Source organism: Branchiostoma lanceolatum, chromosome 2 (genome assembly GCF_035083965.1).
Source record: "Branchiostoma lanceolatum isolate klBraLanc5 chromosome 2, klBraLanc5.hap2, whole genome shotgun sequence".
Taxonomy (NCBI): Eukaryota; Metazoa; Chordata; class Leptocardii; order Amphioxiformes; family Branchiostomatidae; genus Branchiostoma; species Branchiostoma lanceolatum.
Genome location: NC_089723.1, coordinates 19,347,663 through 19,370,450, shown reverse-complemented (window position 1 = coordinate 19,370,450; position 22,788 = coordinate 19,347,663). Strand labels below are relative to the sequence as shown.

General features: G+C 41.8%; 1 protein-coding gene across 5 annotated transcripts; it reads left to right on the top strand.

Annotated features, from left to right (window-relative positions):
* Window positions 1–442: 442 nt before the first annotated feature.
* LOC136427761 (3'-5' RNA helicase YTHDC2-like) lies at window positions 443–22,219 on the top strand. Of its 5 annotated transcripts, none has more exons than XM_066416905.1 (42): window positions 443–583; window positions 1,092–1,264; window positions 2,458–2,548; window positions 2,705–2,889; window positions 3,173–3,384; window positions 3,894–4,060; window positions 4,286–4,388; window positions 4,497–4,653; window positions 5,291–5,345; window positions 5,466–5,518; window positions 5,652–5,791; window positions 6,453–6,527; window positions 6,992–7,049; window positions 7,460–7,586; window positions 7,761–7,826; window positions 8,158–8,333; window positions 8,981–9,074; window positions 9,580–9,667; window positions 9,787–9,867; window positions 10,136–10,218; window positions 10,369–10,474; window positions 10,687–10,806; window positions 11,244–11,409; window positions 11,739–11,845; window positions 12,258–12,352; window positions 12,950–13,055; window positions 13,310–13,380; window positions 13,565–13,702; window positions 14,258–14,388; window positions 14,947–15,056; window positions 15,250–15,345; window positions 15,953–16,049; window positions 16,538–16,611; window positions 17,130–17,168; window positions 17,511–17,554; window positions 17,672–17,730; window positions 18,115–18,382; window positions 18,874–19,030; window positions 19,259–19,313; window positions 19,626–19,722; window positions 20,333–20,417; window positions 20,682–22,219. In XM_066416905.1, exons 1-42 carry the CDS (start codon window positions 474–476, stop codon window positions 21,318–21,320), a joined length of 5,154 nt encoding a protein of 1,717 aa, XP_066273002.1. In that variant the 5' UTR covers window positions 443–473; the 3' UTR covers window positions 21,321–22,219. The 5 variants fall into 5 exon arrangements, with proteins under 5 accessions (XP_066273002.1, XP_066273001.1, XP_066273000.1 ...); XM_066416904.1 differs by having other exon boundaries at window positions 5,652–5,818; window positions 16,562–16,611; XM_066416903.1 differs by having other exon boundaries at window positions 5,652–5,818.
* The last annotated feature ends 569 nt before the right edge of the window (window positions 22,220–22,788 follow it).

Genomic DNA, 22,788 nt, shown 5'->3' with positions numbered 1-22,788 from the left:
ATTTTGTCTGTAGGTAAATAGCTTTTCTGGTAAAGTTACCAAGGATAAATACTTTATTTTGAAATATAATTATGACTAGTAAACATGTGCCAATTATTGATGTATTGGAGTGCATGGCATAGATTTGTGATCATTGTTATAACACTGACAAAAATAGGATCCCAACATTGCCATCTAATAATAACTCCCTAATATGCAAATCGTACAGTCCAAATAGCTGTTCCTTTTTCTGCACGTAACGACACGTTTATCATTATCAATACAGATTAGATTGATAATAATATCAGGTGTAATATAACAGATGACAAGTTATTGCAGCGTGTTTTTCATAAGAAACTAAGTTGTGCTGTATTTTTAATTTTTCAGCGTTTGCTTTTCAATATCATTATACGATAATAGACCGTTAGTTTAGAGAGTATGGGGAGGGAGAGTTGTAAATTAAACAGCCACACACAGATAGTGACTTTGAGAAGATGGCGACTCGGGGGTCAGGTCGACCTCCTCCGAGACCCAGATCACGAAACTCTCCTCCTGTGGGTCAGCAGGGGATGGGAGAGAGGATGCACCAAGGAGGAGGAAACAGGTACACCCCGTGGACCTCTGATCTGGGCACAGTCCGTCCCACGAACAACCTAAAGCAATGTTTTGAATTATTATAATGGGGAGGGGGGCACACTGGTTTCGTTTCGTTGTGTAATCTTTCAAATTTATATTTGGGAATATATAAATGAGGAGCCCCTTACCTTGTAAAATCATCTTGCATGTGTCCATCTTCCTGAAAAGTCGGAGCAGTTTTTGATTATGACTACTCCCCTGTATTAAATCCAACCTGGAATTATGAATGAATGATTGATAATCAGATGATATTATTTTTAGAAAAAGTTTTAGCTTTGTGTCATCAAGGAGGTACTTTAACCTCCTTGGTGTCATTATCACATAGGTCATAACTGATAACTTTTATATCTTCTTTTGTTTTCATAACCCTCTAACAACCTCTAGGCTAATATACTGAGAGGGAATGCATGCCCACATGAGTTCCGATTTGTGAATGTTGGTATGAAGGAGGTCTGAGACTTATGTTGTATGTTTAGATCTGGCATGTCTCGTCCTGGGAGCGCCTCCCCGCAGCCCCAGGGTGGGGAAGGCGGAAAGAGAGGGGGACGACCGCCACCTCTACACAAGAGAGAAATCTGCATAGATGAGGAGGTGAAGATCGCAGTCAGGATAGCTGTGGAGAAGTTCAGGTACAACGAGAGTCAGAAAGGTGAGTTTGGACTAAGAAAAGTCCTGTCTACATCTGTTTTAAATTTGTGTGGCTTTATGTTCATAGTTTTCGAAGTGACCTCTCCACCATGAAATATTTTTTCTGTCTCCTGCCTGTCTACCCCCTTGTTTGAACTGTGAACTTAAAACCACCACGAACACTTCATTTTGTCCCTAGTAGTACTAGTATTTTCTCCCGGTTTCAAGATTTTTCCCCCCCAGGACTATTCCCACCCAGGGGGGGAAACGTCTTGGTGAAGACGATTCCCCCCCAGGTCAATTCCCCCCCAGTCGTTTCCCCCCCAGTCGTTTCCCCCCCAGTCGTTTCCCCCCCAGTCGTTCCCCCCCCTGTCTAGCTGTAAACCAGGTTACGTTTAGCTAGTGACTATCACGTTAGATTCTAAATATACTAGATGCACGATTTACTTTCACATTATTCTATAAGTTAACTGTATAATGTTCTAAACTGCATACCGCTAAACTCGCCTGTGCTAGCGGGCGGCGCGGCAATTTCCAAGTCCTCATGCCTGTCATGACCAAGCCCACTGCGCCTGCCGTTACTCAGAAATGTCGGGCGGTCCCAAATTATGATTGCCCTCAGTTATAGGATTAGAAATATATTTAGATTTAAATCATTGTTTTACAAACGTAACTCTGGTGATTTCTACGCGTTCCCGAACTAGCTAAAAAGGAGATTGCAGTCGAATTCGCCTACAGCGGGCGGAGTGGGCCTGGTCAGGCGCCGCGGGCGGACTTGACAATCGCCAGCGCCGGCTTGCACAGTCAGGTTATGATATCGATGGCGCGCAGCTCAGCACCTGCTCGAAAAGTATATATAACGTTATATATGATATAATGTTACTGATTTTATCCAGCATAAAGGTGTGTATATTCGGTGTATGTAGATGGTGCATTTTAGCAATCGTAGCGACTACCATTAGTCAGGTACAGACAGGGGGGAAACGACTGGGGGGGAATCGACCTGGGGGGGAAATGTCTTCAACAGGGGGGGAAACGTCCAGGGGGGGAAACGTCCTGGGGGGAAAAGACCTGATACCTTTTCTCCCTACCCCAAAATAAAATCCTCGCAAACATTTCCCCTTTTACAATGTACATTTGTATTTTATTGCATCCCATCCTAAGATTTTATTTTGTACATGCAGCAACTAAGAATTCATCTGTTATTTTTTCCAGAATATGAGTTTCCATCAAGTTTGACATCTGTAGAGAGAGCCTTCATCCACAGGTACTGTCAAAGTCTGGGAATCAAGACGAAGAGCAGAGGGTGAGTGTTCCCCTGATTTTGAAGAAGTAGTGTCCTGATTTTACATTATGATTATAAACTTTAAGCATAAACTTTCACACTACCAACACAGCATATGCAACCTTGTGCAGTCACATAAAGTTAACATGCCATTATTCCACCCTGTAATCTTTACAGAAAGGGCAGCAACCGCTACCTGACAATCTTTAAGAAGGACAGCCGAGGAATAGGTTTGGGTACAGCCACCTTCTCCCTGTGCCGCAGTGCCAGGCACCACACCCACACCCTCCTGCAGAGGTTCCCTATCACAGGCAGGGAGAGACAGGAACTCATGCCCAGAACCGAGAGGGGCATAGGAGAAGGTACTGTCTCTCTGTCAGTCAGTCTAAATGTTCTGTGCAAATTCGGCATTATACAAATCAGGTCCAAAACAAAACAGAAAAGGCAAGAAATCAGAAGGGCTGGCTTGTAAAGAAAGCATGTAGTCTGAACATGGGCCTAGAACAATGATGCGGGTAAAGATAGTGCTTCCAAAATTGTTTTACTTTTAAAGCTTTCGAGAGCTTCTTCAACAACACGCTTTTTTGAAGTAGGAAGAAAGTAGTGAAATGTTGTATTGTTACATGACGGTCCTTGGATTTTCAGGACACAGTAGAGATGGCAACAGAGCTACGGGGTTGAACGGTCGTCTGAACAATGGTATCCAGCAGGTGCCCCCTCCCCGGACACAGTCGGATTACGACAACTTCCGCCGGACGCTGCCTGTGGCTGTCCTCCAGGAGGTCATTGTCAAGACAGTTAATGAGAACCAGGTGGTGCTGGTTGCTGGGGAAACTGGATCAGGGAAGACCACTCAGGTAAGGAGCCGTCTGTGGTTCAAAGATACAAAGGATATGAAGAAAGCAATATGTACCAGTGACGTTGTGTTGGCGTAACGGTAATGGTGATTGGCCCAGAACCCAGAGGTGCTAGGATCAATTCCCTTGACTTGCCACCGACGTTGCGACCTTGGGAAAGGCACTTCACACAATTTTCCTCACCCAGGTGTAAAAATGGGTACCTGGCTTTGAGTAGGAAGGTAAAAGGTGATGGAAGGAAAGGGATGGGCTCTGCCTTCCAATACCTTGCCATAGACAAAGTAGATAAAAACCCACTGCCCATTCAGCCTGGAAAAGGCTATGGGACTACCTTTACCTTTAGTACCTGATTAGTGAAAGTCGATCTGTCGATTGTGCTTTTTCTCATTTCAACAATTTAAACTTTCAGTCTATGATGACCTACGATTTAAGAAACATCACACACGACACGGCACAAGTTACTGTACAGTTGTAGGAACTAAACCTTCCATTTTGTCCCTACTTAACAGGTCCCCCAGTTTATCTTGGATGATGCCCAACGTACGAATCGGCCATGTCGGATCATCTGCACCCAGCCACGCAGAATCTCCGCCCTGACAGTCGCAGAGAGGGTGGCTAGTGAGAGGGGAGAGAAGATTGGACAAACTGTGGGCTACCAGATCAGACTGGAAAGCAGGTACTACAAACCTTTTAGTAGAAAACATCTTGGAAACAATGTTCTGTGTTTTCAAGAGCATGTCTGCAAGGAAATATGTCTCCAAAATGGCAAAGGCTATCTTGTTCATTTGCTGAAATTTTCAGATGCCTGTCTGTGTGTGTCTGTGTGTGTGTGTTACATGTAGATCAATGATTATTGTTTATTTTTGCTTACCTATGTTGACTGAACTCTTTCTCTCTGCAGGGTTTCTCCGAGAACCTTACTGACATTTTGTACCAATGGTGTTCTGCTGAGAACTCTGATGGGAGGAGACAGTGCCCTGACTACCATCACACATGTCATTGTGGTACGGACCAGTACAATCTGTTAGGCGTAAACTTTTGTTGTTATGATTAATGAATTAAATAGGATGTTATTAGCTTGTCTTGTGGTCAACAAAGTATTTGTATTCCAGGATGAGATTCATGAGCGAGACAGATTTAGCGACTTCTTGTTGATCAAGCTGCGTGAGATGCTGGGCTACTTCAAGGGTCTGAAGGTTGTCCTCATGAGTGCAACCCTCAACACTGAGCTGTTCCAGCAGTACTTTGGGAGTTGTCCAATCATCAATGGTGAGGATTTAGAGCAGCATAGGAAATCTGCAGTTCGTGTACTAAATATTTCTTAGATTACTGATACTGTAAATGCAGAAATGTTCGCGGTGGTTTTATGTTCACATTTTTTGCGGCTAACTCTTTACCACAAATTCAAAACTGCTGCGAAAAGCCATTGTGTGACTGTAGCTCTAGTATTGTTTCAAACATGAACTCAAAACCACTGTGAGCACTCAATTTTCTCCCTACCGCGAAATTAAAACCCCACAAACATTGCTGCATTTAAAGTAGTAGATTTAAATCTTTGAAATAAGTCACGAAGGGGAATGACTTTGCAAACCTTCAGCAGTACTTTGGAACTTGTCATCAATGGTGATGATTTAGATTACTGATAATAGATTTAAATCTTTGAAATAACTCATAAAGGGGAAGGATTTTGCAAACCATAAGAGTTAATGTTAGAGGAAATTGCAAAACAGATCATGCATTTATAATGCTAAGTATCTTTGTTATAGCATCATATACAAACTGATATTTATGACAAATAGATGAAGGGTTTCGTGAAGGCTGTCATACTGTTAATGAAAGTGAATGTTAGAATATGAGCATATTTTCCCAGATGACGACTTAATTCATCAAAGTCAGCTTCCTTCAGTTTCAGGAAACCTGTTTGATGTGACAGAATTTTTCTTGGAAGATGTTTTACGAAGGTAAGTGCTTAATTTATCTATTTAGCCTTTGAATGTGAGAGATTTTCTTTTGTGAATATTTGAATTAAGTATTGAAAGTAATGGCTGTTTATAATTTGTGCCATTTTTTTGTCTTCACAGTACAAACTACTCCAACCAGAAGATGCAGAAGTACAAGAAAGAGAGAGGACAATGTGAGCTGTTTTTAGTTTGCACAGAATTTGTATTTTGTATGATAAAAACAAACTCATTTGGCAATATTGTAATTTTCACTTCTTGCACCTATGCAGACATGATATGTTACATTGCCATGATGTTTAATTTTAGTGGAACAACAGCAGTCCTCATTAGACCAGTGGTACCAACAGGGCGGCACCCCCGCCCCTGGAGTGGTGAGTCCCAAAGAACAGCTGACTCAGCACCTGGCTGAGAAAGACCTGGACACAGCACAGCAGGAGGACTATGAGGTCAGCGACCTACAGGACATCCCCCAGGCATGTGCATGACGATCATCACTTATCCATGGTTCCCTTATTGATTCTATGGCTATCATACTAACTAAACATGACAATTACAGCTACGTAAGTCTGAAGATTCAGCTGTCACCTGCTTGCATTGTTCGTTGTACACTTCAAACAAGGCTGCTTGTCCGAGTGTACAAAAGAAAAAAGACTATTTGAGGATTGTTCAACCACCAACTGATGAAGACATGGTGGTGGGTGTATTTTACAAAAAGACTTTACAAAATCTACCACCAGAAGCATCTTGGACTGCAGTGCATGTTGAGGTATGGTGCATGTACACACAGAGGACTTCAATGGAAGTCACCAAAATGCAAGATTGTACTGACTGTTTCCAATGCATGTTCCAGCATAGCTTATGAAGCTTGGCTTTTACCAAAGAGAAATAATTGATATGTGCTTATATTGAGAGATCTCAAGTGCAGCACAGTTTAGATATACAGGAGTGCATTATAATAGGGATCTGTTTGGACACATCTTTTCAGGGTGGCAGAATTATGTACCCTGGTGGAATTATGTTAGTAAATGTTAGTCCTTTCATCTTGTATTTATTGAATAAATAGTGTTGGAGAGTACAGGAAGACTGACCAATGTTTTCCTCCAACAGGAGAGAGATGTGAGTGAAATGGAACCCTGGCTGATACAGGAGATGGATAAGTGCATCATGACTGCCTGGCTCAATGTAGGTGTTTTGTTTTCAATCACAGGACTTTCTGTGAATAACTTTATTGATGTATAACAGTGATGTCAGCACAGTAACCATATCTACGTTATATGACATTATTTGGCCACACCAATTTATTTTATTATTGAAAATGTAGAGGAAATAAAAAAAAACACAAGGCAGAAAAGGAAAAAAGGTTTAATATGACAGTATGCACGCCAAGAAAAAGAGTGCACCAAGGCATAAACCTGGTAGTCAGGTTTGGTTTTCATTGTTTGCTTCCAGTTAAGCAAAAATTTTATAATCCGAGACCCAGCAAATTAAATTGGTGCGGCTTTATCATCAAGTTAAGGGCTTATATTTACAAACAATACTGGGATTTATGTAGATTTGCAATTTTGATGGGTAAAGGCAGTTTGTGTAAAGTAATGTACCAAAAAGGATGAGCACTTACAAGTAACAACTCGTTTTGGTTGCCCCAGAATGATGAGGATGCCTATGTGCAGCTGTTCCATCTCATCATGAGTGAAAATGTTAGCGGTAAGTCAACTCAAGCTTCTCTTCTCCCTCTCTGTTTAACCTTTAGCACACTAAAGTAGCCGTTTGGCACCCTATTCCCTACTGGTTACAGAGTTAGGCAAGGAGAAGGTTAATATCTTCTTAACTCTCACAGGGGAACTACATTCTTAGTATCTGCCGAATTCTATCATATTACGTGTACTTGGTAACATTGTTTTGATGTGTAAATTATACTTGTTTTCTTGACCTTAAAAGCTTGAAAAGTAATTACAGCTTTAAGATTTAATTGCTTCTGAAGAAAATTTTGATAAAGAAAATAAACTTTTAGCAGTCAATCAGCACTGTAACAGTTGTTTTCCATAATAGACTGTGGAGAGGTATCCAGAACTTTTGTGTTTTCTAGGATTTCTTATCGTCATGTTTTCCTGCAGTTGACTATCGGCACAGCGAGACGTGCTCCACTACCCTGATGATTGCGGCAGGTCGAGGAAACGTGGCAGCAGTGGAACAGCTGTTAGCACTGGGGGCCAACATCAACCTCAGAGCACCCAACGGACTGTACGTCTACTCTTAAGTGTTTTTAGTCACCTGGGAGTTTGGGAGCCTCTGTAAATTAACTAGGGTGGCACCTAGGGTGTCACAGCAATTAATTATGTATGCCTCTCAGGTGTCTGTTTGCCTCTCTGTGAATGTAAGCTCATCTACACACTGTATTCTTGTGTACCTTTGCAGGACTGCTCTTGACTGGGCGAGAAAGTTTGGCCAGACAGATACTGTTGAGGTGCTAGAAGCCTACATGTAAGTACGGTATTCTTGATCTGACCAAAATAACGCTGATGATTAAGTCAAAGCTCCCAAGAATAATTCTTGGTTTGTCCCTCAGCAAAGTCGTCTGTGTATTGAAATTCTCTTGTATTTTTTTGTCTGATCAAATGTGACAAAATTTCTCAGACCTCTTGTTTGTTTGTTTATTTTCATTTCACCAGGGGAAATCTTGTTGCCAGCTGGCGGTTTTCAAAGAGCCCTGGGGGTATAAACCCAAACAAATCACTTGTATAGACATGACAAGTGAAAACAGAGAAATCAATGAATAGGAGTATCTGAAGTCCACCACTATATCATTCCACAGAGCGTCCAGTGAGATCACAGTGAGTGACGACACCCTGCTGGTGAGTGAGAGCAGTCAGCTGAGTGCAGAAGACAGGGAGCTGCTCAAGGCCTACCACCAGAGCTTTGACGATGAACATGTGGACCTGGATCTCATCCTGTGTCTTCTCTTCAACATCTGTAGCAGCCAGGAAGACGGTAGGTTTGAGTACTATTAATGGTACTTCTGCGGTTGTCAAGCAGACTAATGACTGTAGGTGTACGGATGCCTGACCACTCTTTTTTGTTAAAAATGTACGGAAATGTGTGTTTCTGTCTTTTATAACATGTAAAGCACATAGGTGAAATCACATGCATGTATTCTATTTACCTACGAAACATTAAGCTTTGATATTTCTATGAGACTGACCTTCACTACATGTCAGAGAGGTGTTTCACAGACGCTACCACATCATTATCATTGAGGCACATGCAGCATGCACGCGTAGTCCAGTGGTTAAATGGCCCTGCCTCTAGAACTAGAACCCCTGAGTTTGACTACGGCTGTGTTTCTCTCCTGACATGCACGTTACCAGAAAGAGTTGCAGTCCTTAGGAGGGGACGTTAAGCCGTGGTCCACTGTTCAATGTGCTTGTCGAAAAGAGCTATGGGAATTCCCCCAATACAATGAACCTGTAAACACTGAACATAGCATCTGTCTTCTCTGTTATAACCAATGGAAGAATAGCAATATTGGTCGACAGGATCAGTGAGCCAAACTGGATCGATATTACATTTCTACCTTCCTTCATTATGACAATAGTTTAGAACTGTACATGAGTACTAATGTGACTATGATGTGTTAGGAGCCATCCTGGTGTTCTTACCTGGCTATGAGGAGATAGTGACCCTACGTGATGCCATCATGTGGGATGACAAGAGGTTCTCTGATACCAGCAGGTAGGAATCCAAGGCATTTTTTCCTTCCTCTCTTTGCCCACAACTACAAATTTCCAGACCAAGATTCCCTGTATCTCCAGGACTGATAACAATTTTTTCTATCATTGTCCATGTATTTAACCTTTAGCGCTCTGAAGTAGTTGTTTGGCACCCAATTCCCTATTGGTTACAGAGTTAGGCAGCAGGGAGAAGGTTTTAAAAAAAGGAATGAATAGATAAAGACATGAATCAGACAGAAATCTGTTCATTGGCAATGTCTTGTGAGGATGAAAATTTCTGAAAGCACCAAGAGAGGAACAAATCAGCACAGGGCCTCATGTTCTTTTGTTTACAGATTGATATTGAGAAGATCTGCACACAAGAATTTGACAATTTTCAGTGGTGAAAAATTAAATGTTCTGACTGAAAGATTTTATATGCATGCTGGTTGTTCTTTGTCAATGTCAATGTAGATAGAAATCTCTTTTTGTGTAAAAAAAAGCCTGTCTTCCCATCATTCCTGCAGGTACCAGGTGTACACACTTCACTCCGCCATGCAGTCAGGGGACCAGAAAAGGGTTTTCCAGCAGCCCCCTGCAGGAGTCCGGAAAATTGTAGGTTTCAGCAAAGGTTTTCAACATTTTATGCTGATGTTTTCTGCACTGCTATTTTCTTATTTGTTGTTATTGACTTACAAGACCTTTTGATTGTGAATGAATTTGAATTTCTGTAGATCCTGTCGACCAATATTGCTGAAACAAGTGTCACCATCAATGATGTGGTGTTTGTGATCGACTCAGGAAAAGTGAAAGAGGTGAGACTACCTTAATGTACACAGCACATGCCTACATATACAATGTTGTGTGTGTGTGTGTAAAAGATGATGTTATTGTTTTTATATAATACAGTATACTGTAAATGTCATGTAAAGTAGTAACAGTCAAAACTCTTTCCTCCTGTTTATGTAGTATCTAAAAGTAAAACATTAATATGTTGTTGCTTCTCCATAACATTTTTTGTGCTCACTTTGTTTAGAGACAAATATTTCTGTGTTTATCAGTATTGGTCTGTTTGTTTTGCAGAAATCCTTTGATGCTCTGACATCTGTGTCCATGTTGAAAAGTGTGTGGGTGTCTAAAGCTAGTGCCCAACAGAGGAAGGGCAGGTAAATATCCTCCTTTATAGCCATTGTCGTTCGTCCTACAGTGACTGTTGTCCTGGAGATCTGATATAAATGCAAATTTTCTGTACACACATTGCCATTTTTGATGATTTTTTCTTTGTATTAACATGATTATGTCTGCTGTCTACCCAGGGCAGGCAGGTGCCGACCAGGTGTGTGTTTCCACCTGTTCAGCAGAGTGAGGTATGAGAGCCTACAGGAGTACCAGGACCCTGAGCTGCTCCGGACACCACTACAGGTGCAGCCAGGCTTTGTTTATTGTGTCTAAACAATCTCACATTCAACAAACTTGTTACACGAAGTCATGTTAATGAATTTTTTCTTTTAGTTTTAAAGCTTAATTGGATTATCTCTTTTTCTGCTGAAGTGGAAACAGAAAGCTGTCAAATGTAACAAGACCAGAACAAACCTTCCAGCATTTAGTACATTTCCATATTTTGCTTTTTTTAGGAACTCTGTCTACAGACCAAGCTCCTGTCTGCACCCAACACCCCCATCTCTGAGTTCCTAGCCAAGGCCCCTGAACCACCGGCTTTCCTGGTGCTGAGAAATGCAGTGCAGTTACTGAAGGTATATGAGGCTTTCACAATCATCTGTCAGACAGAAGTTATAGTATACCGTAGTTATGAAGAGTTAAAGGCATCAAGCTTCCAGTTATAAATAACAGGTTTTGACGAAACCCATTTTTCCTACTAGAATTATGATGATAACTGGCCCTGGCTAGACTCTCAGGCTGCATTTAAATGTTTCAGTGCCCTTAGGTGTGTACTAGGAAGATGTGTTTTTTCATCCTATATTGAAGACTTTAGATGCCCTGGACATGTTCAAGAGCATGACAGAGCTGGATAGCTGTACAATGTGTTTTTGTCCTGTATTGTATACTGTAGATGACCTGGACATGTTCAAGGATAGCTGTACAATGTGTTTTTGTCCTGTATTGTATACTGTAGATGACCTGGACATGTTCAAGGATAGCTGTACAATGTGTTTTTTGTCCTGTATTGTAGACTGTAGATGCCCTGGACATGTGGGAGGACCTGACAGAGTTAGGACACCACATGGTTGACCTGCCCATCGAGCCCAGACTGGCCAAGATGGTGTTGTACTCTGTGGTCCTCAAGTGTCTGGATCCTGTCCTCACTATTGCCTGCGCTCTGGCATACAGGGATCCCTGTAAGTACATGTGTAGAAACACAATCATCATGATGTAGGTAGGCTGAGGAACTCAAGAAACACAGTCTTCACAAGTTGAGGTTCACACTACACTGACCCTGCCTCATGACTGAGCATGACTTTATTCAGACACAGCGGCTAAGTCTCTAATCTAAACCAGACGCAAAAGTCTTCTGTTTCTGCACTTTAAGTTGTATTAAAAAGTAAGAAAAAGTTTGTCGTAAAGCCTCTGTAATAAGGACGAAATTTGGGTGTGTTGACTGCGAGATCCTTACCGAATAAAAGTAGTTTCATTCTTTTCAAATCTTTGTTCCCATGTATTGTTGCAGTTATCCTGCCCAACCAGCCGTCCCAGAAACGTGCAGCGGTGTACTGTAGGAAGAAGTTCTCTGCTGGTGCAAACAGTGATCACATGGCCCTCCTGAGAGCATTTCAGGTCAGCATGCCATCTTGCCAAGTGTCACCACTAGACAGCATCAGGTAAACTTTGGAAAAGTTTAACTGTTCTCAAACTAAATAAAATTGAACTCATCCGAATTTTCGACTGAATCACTCAGTCTTCCTCAGCTCTCTGACCCAATCTCTGTGAAAACGTGAATTGTCGTATGTGTGATGTCAGCAATGGGTGAAAAGTTCTTAGAAGTCTATATCGCCTCCCGTCCCGGTTGAGAGAAGGTTGGGCGCCCTGATGTAAATGACCTCCTAAATGAGATCTGCTTTAGGTCAAGCTGGATCCCCCCATGCCAGTATTCACGAAAACCTTTTTGAAAAAAAAAGTACAAGGGAAACATCCTGCATTTGCTTACAAATATCGGTCCTTCATTTTCCCCACTGTGTTGCACTTTCAGGGCTGGCAGAAGGCCAAGAGTGACGGCTGGGAGCGCAGCTTCTGCGAGAAGAACTTTCTCTGCCAGGCCACCATGGAAATGATCTTCGGCATGAGGTGGGTTTTGTCTGGATACACTCTGACTGGAAACTTGATTCGGTGCCCTACATATCTATTTTTGCGGTAAATTTTGTAAGACATAGCAGTTAATGGGGTATTCCTAAAATGTGATAATCTACATCATATTCTAGAAATGTTAGTCTAAATCACCAGTGTAATACAGATGTGGTAGTTTTTTTGTCCTGACACTTAAGTATAGTACTGCAATGTGGACTCTACTAGTAAACTCAAGGTCATGACCTAGTAGCTTATCACCAATACTCACAAGGACATTACTTGATGGAATGAATAGTTAAGTCATGATGCCAGAACACTGAAGACACTCATTGGTCCAGTTTACGCAGTCATTTTTTTACTCTTCATGCCATAATTTTCGGAATCTATTTTATAATTTTGTGCACACTGTGGTGCAAGTTGGCCATGATACAAACCAAGACATTCAACACTGCGGTCATAACACCACCAGGGCAGCTGGGCATTTCAAGTCACCTCACGGCCCTGTGTGTAAACAGACTGCACTTGAATCGGACTTCGGCTGAGTGTACTCCGAAAGTGCTTGGTAATGTGTGTGTAAACCCACTGGTTGTTTTGCAGGACACAGCTGTTGGGCCAGCTGCGGGCCTCTGGGTTTGTACGCGCACGAGGAGGAGGGGACATCAGGGACCTGAACACGAACTCCGAGAACTGGGCAGTCATTAAGGTGCTACTACTATTACTGTCAGTCTAGTACAGACTACGTGGTACTGTGCACAAAGACATACAGTTCAAGGATCAAGAAACAGTTCAAACAGTCATTTAAGTACACTGTTGTAATCCCTTGGTCCAAGGAGAGCCATATCTTGACCATATTAAATAAACCCCTTTTCATTCAAGATACATTTCCAGTATTACCTGAACAGCTAGGTCAAAGTGCTATGATCGAGATTACAACATATATTTTTCCCTCCTTTTCAGGCTGCCTTGTGTGCTGGGAGCTATCCCAACATGGTTAGAGTGGACAGGGAAAACCTCTGGCTGACCACACAGTAAGGGCTAGTACTGTATATGTAGAACTCTTTTACAGCTGTTTTTGACATAAGAACGGGACTGGACTTGATAGTGACAGTGATATTGCTCTACAAATTTTGCCAGTAAATTGTCTTTTTTCTATAATTTATATAAAGAGTTCCTCCATGAATACTATGACAGAAAGTGTTACTTTGTGTCTAGGATGGAGAAAAGTGTTCGTTTCCACAACACATCTGTTCTCGGACAAGCGGCAAACCCAAAGGTCACAGTAGCGCTGTCCCACGCCCAGAGTGTCACCAAGCTGCCTACTGATTGGCTGGTGTATGAGGAAATCTCAAGGTGAGGACGCGTTGTGAAAGGCTGTTTAAAACAATAGAACAATTTGTTCAACACCGAATGGTCACAAAAGAGCAGTCAGATCATACATGTGCTAGTAAGATGTTGAGCTAGTTTGAAGACTATTATCAAGTACCCTTACAGAATATTAGGTGGCATCGTTATGTCTATATCATATCATGTATTTTTTTCTTTCAAGTTTTCCATACTAAAAGATAAAGGGTAGGAGTAGTAACAGCGGTAAGGCAATGCATACTGACAACCTTTATAAAGTTTCCTCTTAATGTATAACTCTCGTTCTCATTTAAATGTACACATTTTGTAATCTCCGTTACCGATTGAAATAAGACTTTCCTGGCATTAGGATATGCCACATATAAGATGTCAAACTGTAGTTTTTATGATGACTTAAAACTTTTCTAGCTTTTAAAAACGGCAGTTTGGTACCTTATTTGTGGCATATCTTAATGTCAGGAACGTCTTAATTCTAATGGTAACGGAGATTACAAAATTGTACATTTAAATGAAAAGAGCGATAATTGTATAATTTTCCCCCAGAGCGCACCGCTATGCCTATGTGCGATGCTGCACACTGATGAGCCCCGTGACAGTCGCCATATTTGCAGGCCCGTCTCGCCTCCCGCTGGACGCTCTGACGGACCCCAACGCCCCTGACAACAGACCTGGGGGTGAGCTCTACACACAGATCTTATTAAAATCTGTCAAATTTTCCAAGATTCTTTACTTGTATTTAGTTAAACATCCATTCATGGGATAGATCTCATTGTGGCAAATTTTGGGTGTGGAAGTAGTCTTTACATTAAGATTAATTTAATTCTTACCTTTAATTGTTGGGAATGCATTATTTTTGTTTTCAACAGACATTTCCGCATCCTATTTGCTGCCTGCATCTGTGTAAAGTAAACTTGTGCTATTGTGATGTAATTATCCCGACAAGGATGTATTCTCCAACGTGCCTTCGTTACTCCTCCTTGCAGCTTTGTGATAAAACGACTAGGATGCAGTCCCAAACGTGTCAGATAAAAGTATTTTTTTTACAGATTCAGATTAGTTATTTGTCACATGTTATCAGAGAGAAATGGAGTAGCAATAAATTCCTGCTACATTGTCCTTTGCATTAGGAAATGTCAAAGCTTTGGTTCAAACAAAAAAATGGTGAAATTTGTGTCTTGACTAATTCAATAGACAAGATGTAGTTTACGGAGCTGTCAGTTTTTGTTTGTCAGGTGACGACCAGTTTGAGAACTACAGTGACAGTGGAGGCGAGGAGGGGGAGAACAACAAACGTGCCACCACCAAGTTAGACGACTGGATTTCTTTCAAACTAGATTCAGAGGTAATTGTTGTTCACCTTCTAGCTTGCTGTTTCTGTAATTATGGTATATGTTCACAGGGAGGGGTTTGCTAGAAGATTCAGAAGTAAGGTGGTCGATGAATAGCACAATGAATAGCAGCAAATGATACACAAAGTCATTAGCCTCTTTATAATTCAAAAGATTGTGTTTAATGACTTTTTACCATGTTATCAGGCTGCCCACCTGCTGCTACAGCTGCGGTTAAAGTGGCATTCCCTCTTCCTGCGCCGCATGAGAGCACCTGCCAAACCATGGTCACAGGTGGACGAGGTAAGGACCAAGGAAAACAGTCCCTGTATGCCAACACACCCGGACATGAGTAGACTTATTAGTTTGTCTGACAAGTCAACTATACATAGAAAACAACACAGTGTGCTCCGTATTACCTGAGGTACCAGCCCAACTGCTTATCGGATCACCCAGAGGGCGATAGAATCTGCGGAAGGGCTGGGGCCGAGGGTGATGCGGAATTCACTGTCATACACACCTGAGAAAACACACATCTCAATGTGAAATGTGCCAGAAGTTTAGAAAATTTTGTGTCTTTTAAGAAAAAATTGAAACAACAGCAATTCCAATGTTCGAATCTGGTATTCGAATTTTCAACAGCGGTGCATTCGGCGCATGTGAAGTGCATTATAATGATTCTATTGAAGCCCATGTGATACAAGCCTGTGTGATAATCCAAAATATCACCCTGTCCGGAACACCGGTATCAAACGTTTTCATGGCCCATGAACATTAATCATTCGTCATCTAGGGGCATGTACAAGTAATACAACCATGATGGTAGTGCCAGTTTTGGTACCCAGTTTTTCTTCAGATGGATAGAATTGACTCTTGTCTCACAGTGGTAAGATTGTCTTCTGTTCTTCAGGGCGTTATCCGAGCTGTGATTGGTGTGCTGTCCAGCGAAGAGCAGGCCCTGGGCCTCCAACAGCCTTCTGGGATAGGGCAGAGACCACGCCCAATGTGTAATTAGCTTAACATTAACCTTACACCTGAGATTTAACTCAATTATTTATTTTACTGGCTGTATGAACAGCCATGATGGAAGGAAGGCTAAGTCAATGTCTGTAACATCACATTGATTTTGTTCCTGTGTGCAAAGCTGTGAAAGCTAACTAAAGTCAAAGACTATAGATTTAACCTGGTCAGATGAGCTATGATGTTCGTCCATTTGTAGTAATAGTTTTATGACGTTGAAATGAAAACGAAATGTGATCTACAACCCTCAAGGAAAGTCCCTTAAAATGTTGTGTGGAACAAATCCTTCACAACCTTGTGCCATAGAACCTTTAATTCACTTCCTTTTCCTGCATTAGCACCGATCCTCAAATTGCACAGTTGCATTTCATCCCTTTCATGGCTTACCATTTACCTGTTGTCTCCATCCCATACTGACTTCCCACCCTGTATTCCCCTTTCCTTCTGCTCTGTTTTGTTTTTTGCTTTGTCCCAGTTAACTGGGATTTTTCCTCTTCAGCCACAGAGTCGTACGGTTCCCAGCGGGGCAGCAGAAAGAACTCTACTGAGGTATGTATGTATGTAATGTAGGGTGTAGTTCCTTAACCTTCTCCCTGCTGCCTAACTCTGTAACCAATAGAGAATGAGGTGCCAACAGCTACTTTAAATAAAGTTTAATGTGCTTATAAAAAGAAAACTGCAATCAGTGCAATGTTTGTACACTAACTTCTTATTCTCAATCTTCTTTTTTGTAGTAACTGTTGTTTTCAATCAGAAATTTGTAATCGCTCACATCAAATGTCATGCATATACTTCAATTATCAGTGTTTACATGTAGAGTTTAGATTGCCCTACCTTTAGCAGTTTGGAAGATGCCCACAAGTAGCTGTATTACCCAGTGATGTGCCATCATGTAAAGTTCGCCTAGTACATAGGACATGTAGTTCCATGTGCTACTGGTAGTTTCAAGGTACATGTACATGTGTTGTCACATGTTCATTTGGTGCAAAGATGGTAGCCAGACCTATAGAAAGACATTTAACCGGAAGTAAATGTACATGTAAACCAGGAACATTTATATTTCATAGTACCAAGCACCCGAACCCTCCTTCCTAGCCTCGTGGAAGGTTAGTACAGTCCCAGCATGCATCTGTTCCAAGTTCCCTGTTCCTTGTTGTTGTTCTTTGCCACCAACAAAAGCGGGGGTGGTTCATATCTTCATCATCATCATCATCTTCAATGTTGTGCAATATTGTCTGTCTTGTAGAGTTAGACAAGAAGTATAGATACTCAAAGCTGTAGCAATGATACTGTAAGACTCTACTTCAATCTGTTATACTTGAAAAGAATCTGGACATGGACAATGTTCCACGGTCAACTTCCACCTGTTGCAGTTCTGGTATTTAGGTTTAAAAAAATTGTCAAAACAATTTACAACCGAGTTTCTATTGAAATTTTTATCATTTCAGTCCAACGACTCTGTACCAGTAGGAGAGGAGAACAAGGGTGACAGGTACGTGCCTGCTTCTGCTGAGCTGTGGTTTTATTATTTAAAACACTGACACATTCATAAGATTACTTTATGATGTATTATATAAAGTGGTGTAATATGCTGTTGACTTTCTTGCAGGTTCTACCCACGAACCAGCCCAGCCAACAGGGAGAAACGAATCCTGAAGAGAGATCACAGTAAATAACATTTCATTTCTACACTTAGTGTATATAGTCTATATGTCTTTCATTTTCTGCTTGATAGAATATATTCCTTACAGTATGTCTACTATAAAGCAAACACAAGACTCTTTCAACTGCTTTATGTCCAGTGACAAGTTGAATACAGGGCTTCTGAAATTTTCCCCCTGAAATTTGAGAAAATGACTCTTTTTTACTACTCTATATCTAGGGACAGATTGATTGTAAGGCTTCTTACACTGCTGCCTTGAAATTTGGGGAAATGACTTTATTTAAGCTTTAGCACACTGAAGTAGCTGTTTGGCACCTCATTCTGTATTGGTTACAGAGTTAGGCAGCAGGGAGAAGGTTAATTTGACTACTTTTGTACATATGACACAGGGTCTCCACGAGAGTTTGACAACCGTTCAGACCGCTCGTCGGTAAAGTCTGCATCAGCCAACAGCAGCCAGGCGTCCAGTCGCACCAGTAGCTGCACCACCAGCCCCTGCCCCTCACCCAACCACACCAGGGGTGGGGAGAGGACCCCGCCCTCCTCTGCCTCCTCCAGCAGGAGTGGGGGGAGAAGTACGCCCCCACAGCGGGTCAGGACACCCCCCTTTGTGAGCCCAAAGGGTGGGAGGACTCCACAACAGTCTCCAACGGTCAGGTATGGGTAGGGTAAACTACTACATGTTTGTGCAGCTCACATGAATGCGACACTAATGATGCCAACATATTTTCTCCATACATTTCTAACATTTGCTACCGCGATCTGTTTCTTAAAGTCACTGTCACTTATAGTAGAGCTAGACAATCTTAGTTAAATCTATGTAATATTGCTGTTGGTAATTTTAGTGGTTTTGGGAAAAGTAAGTAGTTCACTGCATTTGATTTTAACATCAGGAAAAACATCACTGTCTCAAATGTTAGTGATCAAATATTTGCGATGATGAAATGTTAGCATTTGACTAGTGACCGTTAAGTGGCCAAAATTAAGTTACCATTAACAAATCAAGAATTACAGTGCCTCTTGCTTAAAATGTTCTCTTATACAATTTGGTAGCTTGCTGGAATGGTTAATGGATAATGTGGTACGCTTAATGTGTTAGTTTACTTCTTCTGATAGAAAATGTCTTAACCAATGATATGTGTTTTCAGAAGTGACAAGTCGTTTTCTCCCGGAGCTGGTGTCTCGAACCCCAACCGGTACTTCATCCTGAAGTGTAACAACCAGCGCAACCTGGACATCGCCATGAGCCAGAGTATCTGGGCAACCACGCCTAGCAACGAGAAGAAACTCAACAAGGCTTTCAAAGTGAGTGGGAAGCTGTCTATGTATTGGGGACTAGCCCCTGTCCTTTATAAACTGTCACTCATTATTGTTGCATCAACAGCAAAGTGTAAACTCAACTGTTGGAAATTTTAGCTATCCCAGAATAAGTTGGGTTTTTCTTTCATTGACAGACATGTGAAATTGCCTTTTTTGGCTTTATGTGGCTTCCTTCTTTTGAATCATTAATCTTGTTCTTGTTTTCTCACATAGGATTGCCAGAATGTGTACTTGGTCTTTTCGGTTCAAGGTAGTGGGCACTTCCAAGGTGAGAAAAATTATGTATTCATTAATCCATTCAGTAATACTAGACTAAGTACACCAGGTCCTGTTAGATTTGCTGTTGTGGAAACTACTGTAAAACAAAGATATGAATATTAAAAAAATATACTGCCACAAGCAATGTAATCCTCCTGGACTTCAATGTTGACTCTTACTGAGCAACAGACCTGTTATAAAAACATCTTTAGTTGGTTTTAATGTGTGGAGTAAGCTAGGTGTAGGAAGAGAATTTGTTGAACTTTTGCCCTGACTTTACAACAGTGTAACAGTGTTGTTTGACTTATATATCAATCTGCAGGGTATGCTCGCATGGTCTCCTCCATCAGTAAGGACAAGGTTCCTGAGTTCAGCTCAGCCTCTCTGGGAGGAGCCTTCCGGATAGAGTGGATTAAAAGGTTGGGATGGACATGTGCTACTTAAACTTCTGTATCTATCTTCAATATTTCCCTCAGAATCTATACATAACATGTAATCCCATAGTGTTTTTGCTTTTCCTACATTGTCGTGCAGGGCTTGAAATAGTGGGTGCATGTGCACCTGTGTGCACCCAAAATTGGAGCTGTGCACCTAATTTTTGACCGTGGGTGCACCAGGGCACCTAGATATTTTTGTACACTATAGGGTAACGGTTCTCTTGTACACTAGCATACAGAATATTCTTGAAATGTAAGTATAAGAAAAAGCAATTAACCTTTTGTTGTACTTTATTTGATGTATTGCTTGGTTGAAATTTGACATCTGGATAGAATTACAGACTGAAGTTCTTAATTAAAGGTGGCAGTAGTGTCAAACTTATGTTTTGCTGACATACAACTTTATTTCATTTGGTGCACCCAAATTTTTTTCTGTGCACCTAATTGTTTTGGTTGGGTGCACCAGTGCACCTATCTCCAAAACGGAATTTCGAGCCCTGTCGTGTAATTGCCTTGTGCCTTTAATCTTGATCATGTATGTATGGATGTGGAATAGTTTGATTTTTATAACAAAGCTTCCTCCCATTTGCAGAATGAGCATCCCATTCCAAGCTGCCCACCACCTGTTGAACCCATGGAATGAGAACAAGAAGGTCCAGATCAGCAGGGATGGACAGGTATGCATCATGGTATACATTTACATAGAGTGGGCCTCTCCAACAAAAAGGTGTGGGATGAATTTTATATCTTGATTTTATCACCTGTGTGTTTTGTGGATATTATTATCGCTTGTTTCTATTACTCATGAAACTTCACTGCCCAGTTGCTTGTATTGAAATAGTACAGTGTGTTACAGTGCTTAAACCATTGCTACATTGTAGTAAATGAACATGTACAAGAAACAAATAATCAAGCATGCTTTTTTCTTCTCCACTCCACAGGAGATCGAGCCCCAGGTTGGTGAGCAGCTGCTGAAGGCGTGGGATCGTCCTGTCACCATCCTCAACAGGAGCCCCGGCAGCAGTCGCCCCTCCTCACGACCCTCCTCAGGACCTCCCTCCAAAACATCCTCCCCACAGGGGTCGCCGAAAGGGCAGAGGTCACAGGAGCAGAGGTTTGCTGGGGGTCAGAGGCCAAAGGACAGTGGAGGAAACAGTAACAAGCTGCCAGTCCCCCCGGTACACTGGCAGGCTGAAGCTTCGGCAGAGTCTACTGTCGAGGGCGGGGAAACGGAAACGCCATCCACTGCGGAAGAAGCTCCAAATTTAGTGCTAGCTATACCGCAGAGTTCCACCTCCAGCTCAAGCAGCTCCAGCCCTCAGGAGGAGGCCAGCCTGCCCTCCCCTTCACAAGCAGTGGTAGAACCCACACAACAGGACCCCCCAGCCCCAGCTGTAGTGGAACCATCCGAGGGGGCGCCAGGTGTTGGGTACGACGTTCCCCCCGCTGGGGGTGAGGCAGCCCTCCCCAGGGGTTCTTCTCCTCCACTAGCTGTTACCCCTCCACCTTCTTTTGACCCCACCTTACCCATGGGAAGTGCCACACCTACCATGCCTGACCCCTCACTCCCACAGGACTAACTCCTCTGGGCACGTGTTCAAGAAACGCCTGCAGGAGGTCTAAGGCAAAACGCCTGCAGGAGACCTAAAGCAGAATGTGCACTGCATGTTTGGGACCTGAGAGCCTACCGACGCACAGAAAATAACGTGATGAGAATCCACATGTAACTTTTTGATTTGAGCTATTCTGTTTGCCAACCACCATGCAGACAAGCCAAACATATCCTTCCCTTCCTGGTATAGTTAATTATGTTCCTGTGTTGTTGTGTACATGTAAGCTTGATGGCAGCTGAATAACAGACTCTGCAATAAGGTTAGAATACACAGGTTGTTGATTGATTCTGATTAGATTACTTGATTTACCCCAGGTTTCATAGGATCACTACTCCACCTTTCAATTTACTGTGGATGCCATGTTTAGATGTTTGATGTAACTGTTCTCAGTGGGTTAGTGAAACAACTGTAAGTGTTGAAAACTGTCTGTCTGGGGCCACACTTTGGAAAGTTGGTAACAACAGTAACGCATTGTGCTACACTTTAAAGAGATTCATGACTTGCTTGTTGTACATGTACATGTGGTATTTTACTTGTTCAAGCTCTACTGTGTCTTGTACGGTACTGCATTCAATTGGAATGACACTTTTGTTGGAGGTGAACCTTAAGATATTGCACATGTGAAAGTAGCATGTATGTTTGGGTTATGGATAGTGTAAAGTGTGTGTTGCAAATGTAGAAATATCAAACCTTTCTCTTAAGGTCTGAAGAGTTTGTTTTTTCACAATCGTGAAATTTACCCAGATATCAGTGTTACACATTGCTCAAAACATGTGGTGGAAGGGTTTGACAATTGTGCATATATTCAGACTGATGAATCAATTTGTTCTATGATAAAGGAATTAATAAATGATCTATGATCCAAAGCCACAATCTTCATTGGTGAAGCACTATAGTAATTTTTATCACTGGACTGTGTTGTATAGTAGGTTGTTAAAAATATCTGGTGGGTCTTTTCATGTTGCTTTAGGCCTTACAGCCAGTCCTAGTTGACTTCCTACATCAGCAGCCACCTTGCCCATCTGTTGGTCGTTGGTGTCCATGTGCAACTGTGTCTTTTTGTTCACAATCTAACAAGTTGCTATTATGTACATTCTAAAAGTGAAGGGAAAATCATTACTACCCATTGTCAACTTCTTCGCCTTGCCATCTGTTCCCACTGTGTTATATATAGGACATTGGTGGCACTTCAGAAGAAATGGATGATGATGTGGCCATTGGAATGTTTTTCCACATTTCATCGGCTTTCCTTTTGTCTTTTCTTCACTTTCCTTTTTTTATCACAAAAAGAATTATTTTATTTGCCAGTTTGTAATTTTAATCAGCTCTAACTAATAATAGAAATGGCTTTCAAGATGACTTTCATTCAATCTCGCTGAATGTCGGTAATTTTCTTTCACTGCCGAGCAATGCGGTACTACAAAGGAAGGATTGT